The sequence below is a fragment of the Marmota flaviventris genome, chromosome 2 (genome assembly GCF_047511675.1).
Source record: "Marmota flaviventris isolate mMarFla1 chromosome 2, mMarFla1.hap1, whole genome shotgun sequence".
NCBI lineage: Eukaryota > Metazoa > Chordata > Mammalia > Rodentia > Sciuridae > Marmota > Marmota flaviventris.
Window position 1 is genome coordinate 47,427,716 of NC_092499.1, and position 16,453 is coordinate 47,444,168.

General features: G+C 41.6%; 2 protein-coding genes across 3 annotated transcripts in view; one reads left to right on the plus strand and one right to left on the minus strand.

The window, feature by feature from the left end:
• The window catches only part of Ppp2r3c (protein phosphatase 2 regulatory subunit B''gamma), a 40,825-nt gene extending 27,838 nt beyond the window's left edge, over positions 1-12,987 (minus strand). Inside the window, exon 1 of the mRNA XM_027929641.2 lies at positions 12,904-12,987. Coding sequence (XP_027785442.1) covers positions 12,904-12,961 — 58 coding nt within the window. The 5' untranslated portion in view covers positions 12,962-12,987. The remainder of the gene's footprint in view (positions 1-12,903) is intronic.
• A 57-nt stretch (positions 12,988-13,044) lies between these two features.
• The window catches only part of Prorp (protein only RNase P catalytic subunit), a 128,585-nt gene continuing 125,176 nt past the window's right edge, over positions 13,045-16,453 (plus strand). The window contains exons 1-2 of one of the 2 annotated variants that reach the window (XM_071607830.1): positions 13,045-13,124; positions 13,928-15,192. In XM_071607830.1, coding sequence (XP_071463931.1) covers positions 14,204-15,192 — 989 coding nt within the window. In that variant the 5' untranslated portion in view covers positions 13,045-13,124; positions 13,928-14,203. Of the gene's footprint in view, positions 13,125-13,337; positions 13,557-13,927; positions 15,193-16,453 lie in introns of those variants that run through there. The other variant, XM_027929562.2, reaches the window with a different exon arrangement.

The window sequence follows — 16,453 nt, forward strand, 5'->3', positions numbered from 1 at the left end:
GGCTCTATTACCCTCCAACCTGCCTCTTGTTGGTGCATAACTGTCTCTTTCAGTCAGTCCTCCTTACTTAGGATGAATAAACATTTATGTGAGTGACTGTGATCCCTAAGACTTTAAAAAGGCTTTCCTCTCTACTCTGTCACTCAGTTTCACTATAATACCACAGATCTTACGGCTCCTCTTCTGAAATCCTTAAAACTCTAATACATATCAGATCATTTTGTCTGGTCATTGAAAACTACACAGCCATAATATTTGCTCTTTGGGTTTCACTGAAATTTTCTATCTGTGATCTATTCTCTCAAAAGTTTATTTTTGTCTTTCTGTGTCTCTTCTCCAACAAGCTTCTTGTTCCCTTATACTCCTTTTATGACAGTATTTTTGTTGCATCTTTCATGTTAATTTTTATCCTTGGACAAACCTATAATTAAATTTCTTTATGCATATGGCTCAGTGCTATTGGAAAAAAAACTGCAAAATTTTGCAAATAAATGAGAACACATCTTACCACCAAATTTAGCAATGTGGAAATCACTAAAGATGCTTGACAAACAGGAATAGAGATTTAAACAAAAAGGCTTTTAGGAAGTATTGTTATAAGAGAAACAAAAATAAGGCACATCTAGAGGTAGAAATAAATGCAAAAAAGTTTATTTAAGGAGATGGGGTTGTAGCTCAGTGGTGGGAGTGCTTGCTTAGCATGTGTGAAGTACTGGGTTCAAAACTCAGCACCACACAAAAATAAATAAATAAAAGAAAGGTATTGTGTTCATCTACAACTAAAAAATTTTTTTTAAAAGTTTAAGATAAAAAAAATACATTTTCCTTTATATACTAATAGGAATGACTAAGAAAATCTGATGCAGGAAAGAAGGCAATTGTTAAGAATACAACGATGAAGGGGCTGGGGATGTGGCTCAAGCGGTAGCGCGTTCGCCTGGCATGCATGCGGCCCGGGTTCGATCCTCAGCACCACATACAAACAAAGATGTTGTGTCCGCCGAAAACTAAAAGATAAATATTAAAAAAATTCTCTCTCTCTCTCTCTCTTTAAAAAAGAAAAAAAAAAAGAATACAACTATGAGATCCTCTAAAGAAAATAATGCCAAGAGTTAATAAATGGGATGGCATCATTAAAAGCTTCTACACAACAAAGGATACAATTAGGAATGTTAAGAAAGAACCCACAAAATGGGAGAAAAATCTTTGCTAGCTACTCTTCTGACAGAAGATTAATATCTAGAACATGTAAAGAACTCAAATAACTTTACATGAAAAAAAATAATCCAATTATTAAATGGGCAAAGGAATTATATAGACACTTCTCAAAATAAGAAATACAAATGATCAATAAGTACATTGAAAAAATATTCAATGTCATTAGCAATTAGAGAAACTCAAATCAAAACTACACTGAGATTTCAGCTTACACCAGTCAGAAAGACAGGAATCAAGAATACAAATGATAATAAATTCTGGAGAGGATGTTGAGTACGCTGTTGGTGGGATTGTAAATTAGTACAACCATTATGGAAATCAGTATGGAGGTTCCTTAAAAGACTAGAATGGAACCATCATATGATTCAGGTATACCACTCCTCAGTATTTATCCTGACAATTTAAGTCATCATACTACAGTGATACATGCCTACCCATGTTTATAGCAGCACATTCACAACAGCCAAACTATGGAACCAGAATAAGTATCCATCGATGGATGAATAGATAAAGAAAATGTGTATATATGCACAATGGAGTTCCATTTAGCCATAAAGAAAAAATGAAATTATGTCATTTGCAGAAAAATGGATGCAACTATTATGTGAAGCAAAGTAAGAGAAACTCAGAAGGTCAAGGGTCATATGTTTTCTGTCATATGTGGAAACTAGAGAGGAAAAAAGAAAAGACAGATGGGAGCAGATCTCATGAAAATCAAAGGAAGATCAGTAGATAAAAGGGACCAAGAGGTGAGAGGTGGAGAGGGAGGAAGAAAGTATTGGGGAGAATGATATTGGCCAAATTGTGTATTTATATTATGTGCACGTACAAATATGTGACAACAAATTACACTATTATGTACAATTATTAATGTGCCAATAAAAAAGTGTGGAAAAAAAGGTACATCTTTGAGTAGGTAAAAAAGGGATTGAGATTCCAGAGAAGATGGCGGCGAGGGGAGTGCATTGTCCCCGTGTGCTGCGTCACTGTGTGGGAGAATGACGAGTCAGGACTGCTAAAGGCTATCTTGTTAGGAATTTCCAGCAATAGTGGGGTGCTCCGGAACCTGGAGGAAGGATTTCCATCACACGAGGATCGGCTGCGGGGACTCAAACGTGAGAGATTTGTCGCACGGAGGGTAACACTGCTTATTCAGCAAATCGCCCCGCGGCTAGAGTCTGCAGCACACGCTGGGAAACAAAGAGATAGTGACGCAGGGATACAGCGCTGCAGTTTCTGCCAGCCGTGCAAGCACCGTACTCAGTGCTGAATTCTGGGTTCGAGACGGGGGAAGGAAGCGGTCCATTTCGGTTCTCCACACCGGTCAGATCACAGAGGAGGCCAGCGGCCACCATCTTGGAGAGCTGACGTCACCATCCCTGTTTTCGACTGACCGCAGCTCATTCAGCCATAGAACAGGTAATTCCAGGCTGCCATTCGCCTGCGGCTTGCAGACAGATTACTCAGGCTCAGTGCTAGATGACACACGGAGACTGCTTCTTGGAGCCTGCTCTTAACGGAGCGTACACCGAGCACGGAGCGGCTGAGTTCCGGCTCCCGGAACTGCTCTGGCCCAGGGCTAAGGAGCCCGCGGAAACTGCTTCTCGGTCCGGGTCCTGCTGAGTACTGTGGAGGTAAATACCAACCAAGCCTTCGTGGGCAGTGGCAACAGGACTGAGACGGAGCCTGTGAGGGCCGGTCAGGACTCACCCGTTGCTTTGGTCACCCGGCAAAGGGAACGAAGGGCTGCCATTCGCATAGGATACCAATATGGCAGAGATCTGATGTCATCAGAAAGCAGCGGATGAGAGAACTTCATCAATACCAGCGGCGACAGAAACAGTTGGTCTTCTGGTAGGGAGGGTGAGTCACAGACACCCGAGTCTCTCTCGCTTTGTCTTCGAGCCAGAGGGGAGGAGCTGGGCTGCCGCCCGCGCCCGGAGCAGGCCCAGCGACTCGCCGGCGTGGTGGTCACGTGACCCCAATTGGAGAGGGGGCGGAGCGGAGCCGCCACCCGCGCCCGCAAGGTGGGCAGGCCTGCGACCCAGTGGTACGTGGGCGTGGTAGGAGGGGCAGGGCAGAGCCGCCGCCCGCGCCTACAAGGTAAGCAGACCTGCGACAGACTGGCGGGTCAGACCCAGCGGCCTGCCAGCGTGGTACACACGTCACCCCAACTGGAGTAGGGGCAGAGCAGAGCCTTCGCCCGCGCCCGGATCAGGCCCCGCCGGTGTGGTGGTCACGTGACGCCAATTGGAGTGGGGGCGGAGCGGAACTGCCACCCGTGCCCGCAGGGTGGGCAGACCTGCGACCAACCTGCAGGTCAGGCCCAGCGGTCCGCGGGCGTGGTAGGAGGGGCAGGGCAGAGCCGCCGCCCGCGCCTGCAAGGTAGGCAGACCTGCGACAGACAGGCGGATCAGGCCCAGTGGCCTGCCAGCGTGGTACACACGTCACCCCAATTGGAGTAGGGGCAGAGCAGAGCCGCCACCCGTGCCCGAAAGGTGGGCAGACCTGCGACCGACCAGCGGGACAAGCCCAGTGGCCTGCCGGGGAGACAGACACGTAACCCCATTTGGAGTAGGGGCAGAGCAGAGCCGCCGCCCGTGCCCGCAAGGTAGGCAGACCTGCGACCGACCGATGGAACAGGCCCAGCGGCCGGCTGGGGTGGTAGGCACGTCACCCCAATTGGAGTAGGAGCAGAGCAGAGCCTTTGCCCGCGCCTGGAACAGGCCCAGCGGTCCGCGGGTGTGGTAGACAAGTCACACCAATTGGAGGGGGGGCAGAGCAGAGCCATCGCCTGCGCCTGCAGGGTAGGCAGACCTGCAACCGACCGGCGGATCAGGCCCGGTGGCCTGCCGGCGTGGTACACTCGTCACCCCAATTGGAGTAGGGGCAGAGCAGAGCCGCCGCCCGCGCCCGGAACAGGCCTAGTGACCGGCCAGCGTGGTAGTCACGACACCCCAATTGGAGTAAGGGCAGAGTAGAGCCGCCTCCCGCGCCTGGAATAAGCCCAGCGACCCGCCAGCGTGGTAGACACGTCACCCCAATTGGAGTAAGGGCAGAGCAGAGCCACCGCCCGCGCCTGCAAGGTAGGCAGACCTGCGACCGACCGGCAGAAGAGGCCCAGGGGTCCGCGGGCATGGTAGACACCTCATACCAATTGGAGGAGGGGCAGAGCAGAGCCCCCGCCCGTGCCTGCAAGGTAGGCAGACCGCCGCCCGACCCTGCAAGGGAGACTTTTCAACTATACAAGAGCAATACAAATATATAGGGGAAAAAAACATTTCAAAAACACAACAGTTTCACCAAGCAGAAAGAAACGCAAGCAGTATGAAAAGACAAGGAAAGAAAGGACCACAAGCAATGCAGGTCAACTCAACTTTAGAAGAGGTAACAGCTGCAGCAGATGGAATGTCAGATAAAGAATTCAGGATATACATGCTTCAGATGATCTGGAGTATCAAGGAAGACATTAGACAGCAAAATTAGACAATGAAAGATCACTTCGACAATGAATTACACAAACAAATCCAGGAAGCAAAGGATCAACTATACAGGGAGATAGAGGTTATAAAAAACAAACAAACAGAAATCCTAGAAATGCAGGAAGCAATAAACCAACTTAAAAACTCAATTGACAATACTACCAGCAGAGTAGAACACTTAGAAGATAGAACATCAGACAATGAAGACAAAGTATTTCAACTTGAAAAGAACATAGACAGCTCAGCAAGACTGTTAAGAAACCATGAGCAGAACATCCAAGAAATATGGGATAACATTAAGAGACCAAACTTAAGAGTCATTGGGATACAGGAAGGTACAGAGCTCCAAACCAAAGGAATGAGCAGTCTATTCAATGAAATAATACGAGAAAACTTCCCAGACTTGAAGAATGAGACAGAATCCCAAATCCTAGAAGCCTACAGGACGCCGAATGTGCAAAATCATAAGAGATCCACACCTAGACACATTATAATGAAGATGCCCAACATACAGAATAAGGAGAGAATTTTAAAAGCTACAAGATAAAGGAAGCAGATTACATTTAGGGGTAAGCCAATCAGGATAACAGCTGATCTTTCAACACAGACTCTGAAAGCTAGAAGATCCTGGAATAACATATTTCAAACACTGAAAGAAAATGGGTTCCAACCAAGAATTGTGTATCCAGCGAAATTAAGCTTCAGGATGGAAGATGAAATTAAAACCTTCCACGATAAACAAAAGTTAAAAGAATTTGCAGCTAGAAAACCATCTCTTCAAAACATCCTCGGCAAAACATTACAGGAAGAGGAAATGGAAAATAACAATGAAAACCAACAGTGGGAGGTAGGACAGTAAAGGGGGGGGGAATAATCAAAGAGGAAAACAAACCATGTTTAATAACAGAAATAAACAAATATGGCTGGAAGAACAACCCATATCTCAATAATAACCCTAAATGTTAATGGCTTAAACTCACCAATTAAGAGACACAGGCTAGTAGAATGGATCACAAAACAAGACCCAACAATATGCTGCCTACAGGAGACGCATTTGATAGGAAAAGACATACATAGGCTGAAGGTGAAAGGTTGGGAAAAATCATATCACTCATATGGACTTCAGAAACAAGCAGGAGTATCCATACTCATATCAAATAAAATAGATTTCAAGCCAAAGTTAATCAAAAGGGATAAAGAGGGACACTACATACTGCTTAAGGGAACCATACACCAACAAGACATAACAATCATAAATATATATGCCCCAAACAATGGTACAGCTATGTTCATCAAACAAACTCTTCTCAAGTTCAAGAGTCTAATAGACCACCATACAATAATCATGGGAGACTTCAACACACCTCTCTCGCCACTGGACAGATCTTCCAAACAAAAGTTGAATAAGGAAACTATAGAACTCAATAACACAATTAATAACCTAGACTTAATTGACATATATAGAATATACCACCCAACATCAAGCAGTTACACTTTTTTCTCAGCAGCACATGGATCCTTCTCAAAAATAGATCATATATTATGTCACAGGGCAACTCTTAGACAATATAAAGGAGTAGAGATAATACCATGCATCTTATGTGATCATAATGGAATGAAACTGAAAATCAATGATAAAAGAAGGAAAGAAAAAGCATACATCACTTGGAGAATGAACAATAGGTTACTGAATGATCAATGGGTTATAGAAGACATCAAGGAGGAAATTAAAAAATTCTTAGAGATAAATGAAAACACAGACACAACATATCAGAATCTATGGGACACATTGAAAGCAGTTCTAAGAGGAAAATTCATTGCTTGGAGTTCATTCCTTAAAAAAAGAAAAAAAACAACAAATAAATGATCTCATGCTTCATCTCAAAATCCTAGAAAAAGAAGAGCAAAACAACAGCAAAAGAAGTAGAAGGCAAGAAATAATTAAAATCAGAGCTGAAATTAATGAAATCGAAACAAAAGAAACAATTGAAAAAATTGACAAAACTAAAAGTTGGTTCTTTGAAAAAAATAAACAAAATCGACAGACCCTTAGCCATGCTAGCGAAGAGAAGAAGAGAGAGAACTCAAATTACTAGCATACGGGATGAAAAAGGCAATATCACAACAGACACTTCAGAAATACAGAAGATAATCAAAAACTATTTTGAATCCTTATACTCCAATAAATTAGAAGATAGTGAAGGCATAGATAAATTTCTTAAGTCATATGATCTGCCCAGATTGAGTCAGGAGGATATAGACAACCTAAACAGACCAATATCAATTGAGGAAATAGAAGAAACCATCAAAAGACTACCAACTAAGAAAAGCCCAGGACCGGATGGGTATACAGCAGAGTTTTACAAAACCTTTAAAGAGGAACTAATACCAATACTTTTCAAGCTACTTCAGGAAATAGAAAAAGAGGGAGAACTTCCAAATTCATTCTACGAGGCCAACATCACCCTGATACCTAAACCAGACAAAGACACTTCAAAGAAAGAAAACTACAGACCAATATCTCTAATGAACCTAGATGCAAAAATCCTCAATAAAATTCTGGTGAATCGGATACAAAAACATATCAAAAAAATTGTGCACCATGATCAAGTAGGATTCATCCCTGGGATGCAAGGCTGGTTCAATATACGGAAATCAATAAATGTTATTCACCACATCAATAGACTTAAAAATAAGAACCATATGATCATCTTGATAGATGCGGAAAAAGCATTCGACAAAGTACAGCATCCCTTTATGTTCAAAACTCTAGAAAAACTAGGGATAACAGGAACATACCTCAATATTGTAAAAGCAATCTATGCTAAGCCTCAGGCTAGCATCATTCTGAATGGAAAAAAACTGAAGGCATTCCCTCTAAAATCTGGAACAAGACAGGGATGCCCTCTCTCTCCACTTCTGTTCAACATAGTTCTCGAAACACTGGCCAGAGCAATTAGACAGACGTAAGAAATTAAAGGCATAAAAATAGGAAAAGAAGAACTTAAATTATCACTATTTGCAGATGACATGATTCTATACCTAGCAGACCCAAAAGGGTCTACAAAGAAACTATTAGAGCTAATAAGTGAATTCAGCAAAGTGGCAGGATATAAAATCAACACGCATAAATCAAAGGCATTCCTGTATATCAGCGACAAATCCTCTGAAATGGAAATGAGGACAACCACTCCATTCACAATATCTTCAAAAAAAATAAAATACTTGGGAATCAACCTAACAAAAGAGGTGAAAGACTTATACAATGAAAACTACAGAACCCTAAAGAGAGAAATAGAAGAAGATCTTAGAAGATGGAAAAATATACCCTGTTCATGGACAGGCAGAACTAACATCATCAAAATGGCGATATTACCAAAAGTTCTCTATAGGTTTAATGCAATGCCAATCAAAATCCCAACAGCATTTCTTGTAGAAATAGAGAAAGCAATCATGAAATTCATATGGAAAAATAAAAGACCCAGAATAGCAAAAACAATGCTAAGCAGGAAGTGTGAATCAGGAGGTATAGCGATACCAGACTTCAAACTATACTACAGAGCAATAGTAACAAAAACAGCATGGTACTGGTACCAAAACAGGCGGGTGGACCAATGGTACAGAATAGAGGACACAGAAACCAATCCACAAAACTACAACTATCTTATATTTGATAAAGGGGCTAAAAGCATGCAATAGAGGAAGGATAGCATCTTCAACAAATGGTGCTGGGAAAACTGGAAATCCATATGCAACAAAATGAAACTGAATCCCTTTCTCTCGCCATGCACAAAAGTTAATTCAAAATGGATAAAGGAGCTTGATATCAAATCAGAGACACGCCGTCTGATAGAAGAAAAAGTTGGCTACGATCTACATATGGTGGGGCCGGGCTCCAAATTTCTCAATAGGACACCCATAGCACAAAAGTTAATAACTAGAATCAACAAATGGGACTTACTCAAACTAAAAAGTTTTTTCTCAGCAAAAGAAACAATAAGAGAGGTAAATAGGGAGCCTACATCCTGGGAACAAATCTTTACTCCTCACACTTCAGATAGAGCCCTAATATCCAGAGTATACAAAGAACTTAAAAAATTAGACAATAAGATAACAAACAACCCAATCAACAAATGGGCCAAGGACCTGAACAGACACTTCTCAGAGGAGGACATACAGTCAATCAACAAGTACATGAAAAAATGCTCACCATCTCTAGCAGTCAGAGAAATGCAAATCAAAACCACCCTAAGATACCATCTCACTCCAGTAAGATTGGCAGCCATTATGAAGTCAAACAACAACAAGTGCTGGCGAGGATGTGGGGAAAAGGGTACACTTGTACATTGCTGGTGGGACTGCAAATTGGTGCAGCCAATTTGGAAAGCAGTATGGAGATTTCTTGGAAAGCTGGGAATGGAGCCACCATTTGACCCAGCTATTCCCCTTCTTGGTCTATTCCCTAAAGACCTAAAAAGAGCATGCTACAGGGACACTGCTACATTGATGTTCATAGCAGCTCAATTCACAATAGCAAGACTGTGGAACCAACCTAGATGCCCTTCAATAGACAAATGGATAAAAAAAATGTGGCATTTATACACAATGGAGTATTACTCTGCATTAAAAAATGACAAAATCATAGAATTTGCAGGGAAATGGATGGCATTAGAGCAGATTATGCTAAGTGAAGCTAGCCAATCCCTAAAAAACAAATGCCAAATGTCTTCTTTGATATAAGGAGAGTAACTAAGAACAGAGTAGGGAGGAAGAGCATGAGAAGAAGATTAACATTAAACAGGGATGAGAGGTGGGAGGGAAAGGGAGAGAGAAGGGAAATTGCATGGAAATGGAAGGAGACCCTCAGGGTTATACAAAAGTACATACAAGAGGAAGTGAGGGGAAAGGGAAAAATAATACAAGGGGGAGAAATGAATGACAGTAGAGGGGGTAGAGAGAGAAGAGGGGAGGGGAGGGGAGGGGAGGGGGGATAGTAGAGGATAGGAAAGGCAGCAGAACACAACAGACACTAGTATGGCAATATGTAAATCAATGGATGTGTAACTGATGTGATTCTGCAATCTGTATATGGGGTAAAAATGGGAGTTCATAACCCACTTGAATCAAAGTGTGAAATATGATATGTCAAGAACTATGTAATGTTTTGAACAACCAACAATAAAAAATTAAAAAAAAAAAAGTATCATTCCAGAGATAGCATAGCCCAAGGAAAACAATAAGAACAAGCAATTGGGAATTCTATATGTAGCTCTTTAGAACTGATAGATCTGGTAATACATTGCCTAGGAAATAGAAATAATTCAAAATATATGTTCTAGTTCTTGTTAATTGTATTGTTTTTTTTTTCATGGTTCAGCTGTACTTCTGAAGCTTCCCTGTTTCATCAATCTATCAGGGATTATCCCAAAATCTTATTTGCAGAAATTTTCAAGATCTATAATAATGTATTTATCTATGCATTTGTTTAAGCTCCATAGTGTAACATTAGGTTTGTTGTTTTGGTCTCTTGAGTAACCCAGTAAATATTAATCAATCATATTGAACAGTTAAATAAATAAATATTGGCCGAGGAAATGAATAAGATAATGTACTCATACAAATGTTCATTTTGCTAGTATCTATTGATACAAAAAATTTAAATGAGTATATTTGACTTTCAGGGTTTAACTAAATTATGTGTATTTTAGTCATAAATCCTTTTAGTATTGCACTTTTAAAAATATTCTTTCCTGTGTTTCTATACATTCCCGAGTTTCTGTCTTAATCTTGGTTGTAACTATGATCTCCATAACCACTAAAAATATGTAGCATTTGGTGAGAACTGTTTTTAAGTTTGAAGCAGATATATACCACATTTATAAAGCACAAAACAAAATAATTGTGTTTCTGTATAGGAATTCTAGAGTCTTCTATCAAATAAACTTTTTTCACAGCAAAAAAAAAAAAAAAAAAAAGGGATTGAGCACAAAGGATGGGATCTAATACACTGACGCGGAAATGGCCTTAAAAAGGAGCTATTATCTGTACAACCTAGATAACTTTTTTTTTTGGTGGGGGGTGGGTACCAGGGAATGAATGAACTAAAGGACACTTGACCATTGAACCACAGTCCCAGCCCTATTTTGTATTTTATTTAGAGACAAGGTCTCACTGAGTTGCTTAGTACCTCACTTTTGCTGAGGCTGGCTTTGAACTCATGATCCTCCTGCCTCAGCCTCCTGAGTCACTAGGATCACAGGCTTGTGCCACAGTGCCCAGCTAGAGAGCTTATTATTTTTGTTGTTGTTTTTCTTCTCTCCCCACACTAAAGTGTAAATTATACAAGGACAGGGAGTTTGGGCCTTCCCCCGCTCCAAAAAAAAGTACTAGGGATTAAACCCAGAGATGCTTTACCACTAAGCTACATCCCTAACCCCTTCTATTTTGAGACAGGGCTTCCTTAAATTGCTGAGGCTGGCCTGGAACTTGACTCTTGCCTCAGTCTTCTGAGAAGTTGGGATTATAGATGTATGCCATCATGCCCAAAAAGTACAGGGATTTTTGTTGTTTTACTCACTGCTGTAGACTAGAATATTACTTGGTACATAATAAGCATGCAATAAGTATATGTTAAAGAATGGAGTATGTTCAAGAACTATGGTGAGGGGCCGGGGTTGTGACTCAGTGGTGGAACACTTGCTGAGCATGCATAGGCACTGGGTTCGATCCTGGCATCATATAAAAATAAACAAAATAAAGGTATTGTGTCCATCTACAACTGAAAAAAAAAAAAAAAAACTATGATGAAAAGAAAGTAGAAGTACAGGCAACTTGTTTGAGAGGCATTCCTTTTTTGTGTTTATGCTGTAGATTTTAGTTTACCACTGAGCTACATCTCTGGTGTCAGTAGTAGGCCTAAAAAGAGTTCAAAAAAATGTAGCAGAAGCTAAAGGGGTTGTGGGTTCAAATAACTTTTTCTTAATGTGGGGAATATTATAGAACGACATCGTGTTTTACACCTGTAATCTCAGCAAATGGGGAGGCTAAGGCAGGAGAATTACAAATTCAAGGTCAACTTCAGCAACTTACTAAGAACCTCAGCAATTTAGCAAGACACTGTCTCAAAATTGAAAAGAAAAAAAAAAGACGACTGGGGATGTAGTTCAGTGGAGAAGCACTTCTGGGGTTCATGGAAGGAAGGAAGGAAGGAAGGAGGGAAGGAGGGAAGGAGGGAGGGAAGGAAGGAAGGAAGGAAGGAAGGAAGGAAGAAAGAAAGAAAAAAGAAATGGTCCAGAAGACAAGGAAATTTTGATGATTATGAGAGGAAGGTTACAAATGGAGAGAATTCAGTGAAAGAAAGTGAATGTGTGTAGAGCTAATGGTTTAGCTTAATGGTAGAACACTTGCACAAGGCTTTGGGTTTGACTCCCAGCATGGAAGGAGGGGGAAAAAAAAGGAAGGGAATGGAATCTATGTTATCTAGTGCAATACTGAAACTACTCCTCTTGAGTAGGAGAATGAACTGTTCATTCAGACAAATGAGACAAAGTGTGTGGCCACCCATGGCCAGCAGCTGACAGAAATGGTAAATGGGAACACGTGAAGTTCTCCTTCGACTACTACTTTCTCAATGAGATATATTTTAAAAAGCAAACAAGGTCATCAGCTGAAGGTGAGGACAAACTGGAGGTTTGGGAGAAATTGAGTGTATAGTGAATGCCTACAGGAACACTTTAGGTTGGTGGATTGAGACAATTCACCACAGTTGTTTTTCTCCAGCCAATTTCAGCAGCCCTGTGAGAGTGTATAATAGGAAAGATTTAACCAGGTGGTTTATATGCCAATATGAAGGATAAGGGATAAGTAAAAAAGGAATATAAAATCTAAAATGGGGAAGGAGGAAAGTGAAAAGTTCGACAGCAAAAAGGCCGTAGGATCAATGAATTGAGGTTTAAGAGTTGTTGGAGCCAGGGTTATTCTGTTATTCCTCACAAGTCTAGATCAAGACCCTGGAAGTCAGAGGCTCAGGCTAAAGAAGTGTGGTTCAATCTTTTTGGAAGCCCAAAGCATACTCCACTCCGCCTCCTTTGTCCAGAGGTAAGTCATAAGTGGAAAGTACGGCTTTCACTTGCTCCTCCTCCCCTTTCTTCCCCCTCCTCTAGTTTAGGGCCGGGCTATCCCAGCAGGCGGCTCCCAAACTCACTGTTTGGATCGGTGTTGGGCGTCGCTAACCGCCTGCGAAGCACTTCTTTCCAGTCCATGGCAGAATTCCGCGCAGTAGCTCCGGCATTTGCTGTTTATTAACCGCTCCACCCCACCAGCTCGGACGTCAGAGCCTGCCAAACTCCGTAGAGATTAGGAAGGCCGCCCAACCGCCATCTTTGATGTGGGCGGAAGTCTTGGCTAAAGGAAAAAACGGCCACTGTAGGTGTAACGGAGGATACAGCAATTATACTATCTGGGGGGGAAGCAGAGATGCAAAATGCAAAACCGATTTTGAAGGCTAGAATAAGGAAAACCGCGTATTTCTTAAGGGTGAGCCTTTGGAGCGTGTGCACCACGTGATTCAGGAGTTCACGGGTGCTTCCGGCTTGAGAGACGCGCCTTCTACACATTTTTTTTTTTTTTTTTCATTCTTCTGGAGGCGCTAACGGTCTCTAGAATGTACAGACGCTTCAGTAGGGCTGTTTCCATCTCACCCCGCCTCTGGCACTACACGTTTCAAAATTGCCTTTTTTCTCGCCGCCAGGCCTTGCCCAACGCGTGCCACTCCCCGGCTTGCCCTCGGTAGCGCGGTGCGTTGTGGACACCGTAGTTTCCGCCGCGTCTAAGATTGGGTTAAGCCTGAGTACTGCGGTGAGTTGTTGAATGAAGTGAATAACTTAGAGAGATCCGTACATAGTCGTGTCGGCGCCTTTCGAGGACCACGCTTTCTTATCTGAGTTGTTGGCGCGACAGACAACCCCACCCCACCCCACCCCCGCCTCCTCCAGGACTCATCTTTCCCGACCTGACGAATTTGGCGGCCTGGGGAGAGTTAGGCAAGGGAGAGGGGCCACTAGATGGCTTTCGTCGCTGTCGCTGCTAGTGGGACTGGGATGGGGGCCTCTTGGTTTGGTTTTGACTTTAATTCCTCCTTTCCAGCGCCTATGGGATCCAACCCCTTTTGAGGATAGTGGTGAATCACTTGAGTCAAACTGCTTTCCTTCTTGTGCTTTTTTCTTCAGGTTCTCAGACAGGAATGTAACAGACACCAGAGAATCCCTTCTTTGTCTCCTGGCTTAGGACTCAGGACTGATGTTGGATATCGCCCGCCCGATCATTGCTTTTGTTGCTGTTGGTAGCCTCCAAAGCAGAACCTTGGTTTGACTGTAATACAAAAGGAGTCTCCTTTTTTAAAAAGTGGCGCTTCCACCCACTACTCTAAACCCCAATTCCTTAATTTTGTTGTGGAAGTAGGCTTTTCGGAACATCTTGATCACAGGTGCTGATCTCATTGCATAATGAATTTTTTGTTGTCAGGTATTCAAAGCTTTTCTAAGCTTTGGAAGTGCAGCCCATGCTTTGGGCTAAGCCCAGGGCACTCTTGCTGCTTCTTCCTCTCAGACTACTGTGGCATCAGGAACCAACAGAGATGGTTTTCTCTCAAAAGCATGTCTCCACAAAGTACCAAAGCTGGGAACGCATCAATTGCCAAGGCCAGATATCTCAGGAAAGGAGATGAGGGCAGTAATAAGCAAGTTTCTTCTGATTCTCCTCATCTTTTTGCAGCCGGAGCAGCTAAAAAGAGATCACAGATGAATCCTCAGAGTAACGATCAAGTCTTGTCACCTCTGAAGAATATTTCTATTCAACTCCCAACAAAACCTTTGAATTCCGAGGAGTGGGATAAACTTAAGGAAGACTTTAAAGGAAAGGCCAATTTTGAAAATTGGATAAGTTCACAGATGGCTCACTGCCATAGCCCTATAGATGTGGCTAAATCTCTGCTGGCATGGGTAGCAGCAAAAAACAATGGTATTGTAGGCTATAATTTACTGGTCAGGTATTTGTATCTCTGTGTCTTTCATAAACAGACTTCAGAAGTTATTGATGTCTATGAAATCATGAGAGCCAGATACAAGAGGTTAGAATCTGGGGGTTACAGTCTTCTCATTCGGGGATTGATGCATTCAGACAGATGGAGAGAGGCCTTGATGCTATTAGAAGATATTAAAAAAGTCATGACCCCTTCAATAAAGAACTATAATGACTGTATCCAAGGGGCTCTCCTTCATCAAGATGTGAACACAGCCTGGAATTTGTATCAGGAATTGCTAGGTCATGATCTTATTCCTATGTTGGAAACTTTAAAAGCCTTCTTTGATTTTGGAAAAGACATAAAAGATGATCACTATTCCAGCAAACTACTTGACATTCTTTTGTATTTAAGAAATAATCAGCTATATCCTGGGGAGTCATTTGCACACAGTATAAAAACATGGTTTGAGAGGTAATTTTGATTTTTCTTTATGTGTGTTTTCATTTTGTTATACCCCAAAGTAGCCCTTTTTGTTGTTGCTGAGAATCGGTCTATTAATTTCCCATCTCTAAGTAAGATTTGTTTTCCCTTTAAGACAAAGTTTTCTCTCTTTAAAACAAATAGTGATGTGGATGTGGGGTTATAGCTCAGTAGAGTGTCTAGCATGCACAAGGTTTGTTCCCCAGCACTACAAAAACAATTTGTATTAATCTGTACCATTCATATAAAAAGGAAATTATAGAGCATTTATTTTTGTTTTCTGAGACATCTAGTATAATGTACATACTTAAGAATAGTATTTGTGTTGAGCTCTTTATATACCCTAGAGATTAGAGCTCTATCTGATGTGTGAGGGGTAAAAATTTGTTCCCAGGATGTAGGCTCCCTATTCACCTCAAGTATTATTTCTCTTGCTGAGAAAAAACTTTTTTATTTTGAATCCATCCCATTTGTTGATTCTTGGTTTTAATTCTTGTACTATAGGAGTCTTATAAAGGAAGTTGGGGCCTAGCCCCACGTGATGAAGATTAGGGCCTACTTTTTCTTCTATTAGACACAGAGTCTCTGGTTTGATTCCTAGATCCATGATCCATTTTGAGTTAACTTTTGTGCATGGTGAGAGATAGGGATTCAATTTCATTTTGTTGCATATGGATTTCCAGTTTTCCCAGCACCGTTTGTTGAAGATGCTATCCATTCTACACCGCATGCTTTTGGCACCTTTGTCTAATATAAAGTAGTTGTAATTTTGTGGATTAGTTTCTGTGTCCTCTATTCTGTACCATTGGTCTACCAGCCTGTTTTGGTGCCAGTACCATGTGTTTTTGTTACTATTGCTCTGTAGTATAGTTTAAGGTCTGGTATGATACCACCTGTTTTACTCTTCCTGCTTAGAATTGCTTTAGCTATTCTGGGTCTCTTATTTTTTCAGATGAATTTCATAATTGCTTTTTCTATTTCTATGAGGAATGCCATTGGGATTTTGATTGGAATTGCATTGAACCTGTATAGTGCTTTTGGAAATATGGTCATTTTAATAATATTAATTCTGCCTATCCATGAGCAAGGTAGATCTTTCTATCTTCTAAGGTCTTCTTCTATTTCTCTCTTTAGGATTCTATAGTTTTCATTGTATAAATCTTTCACCTCTTTTGTTAAGTTGATTCCCAAGTATTTTATTTTATTTTATTTGAGGATATTGTGAATGGGGTAGTCTTCCTCATTTCCTTTT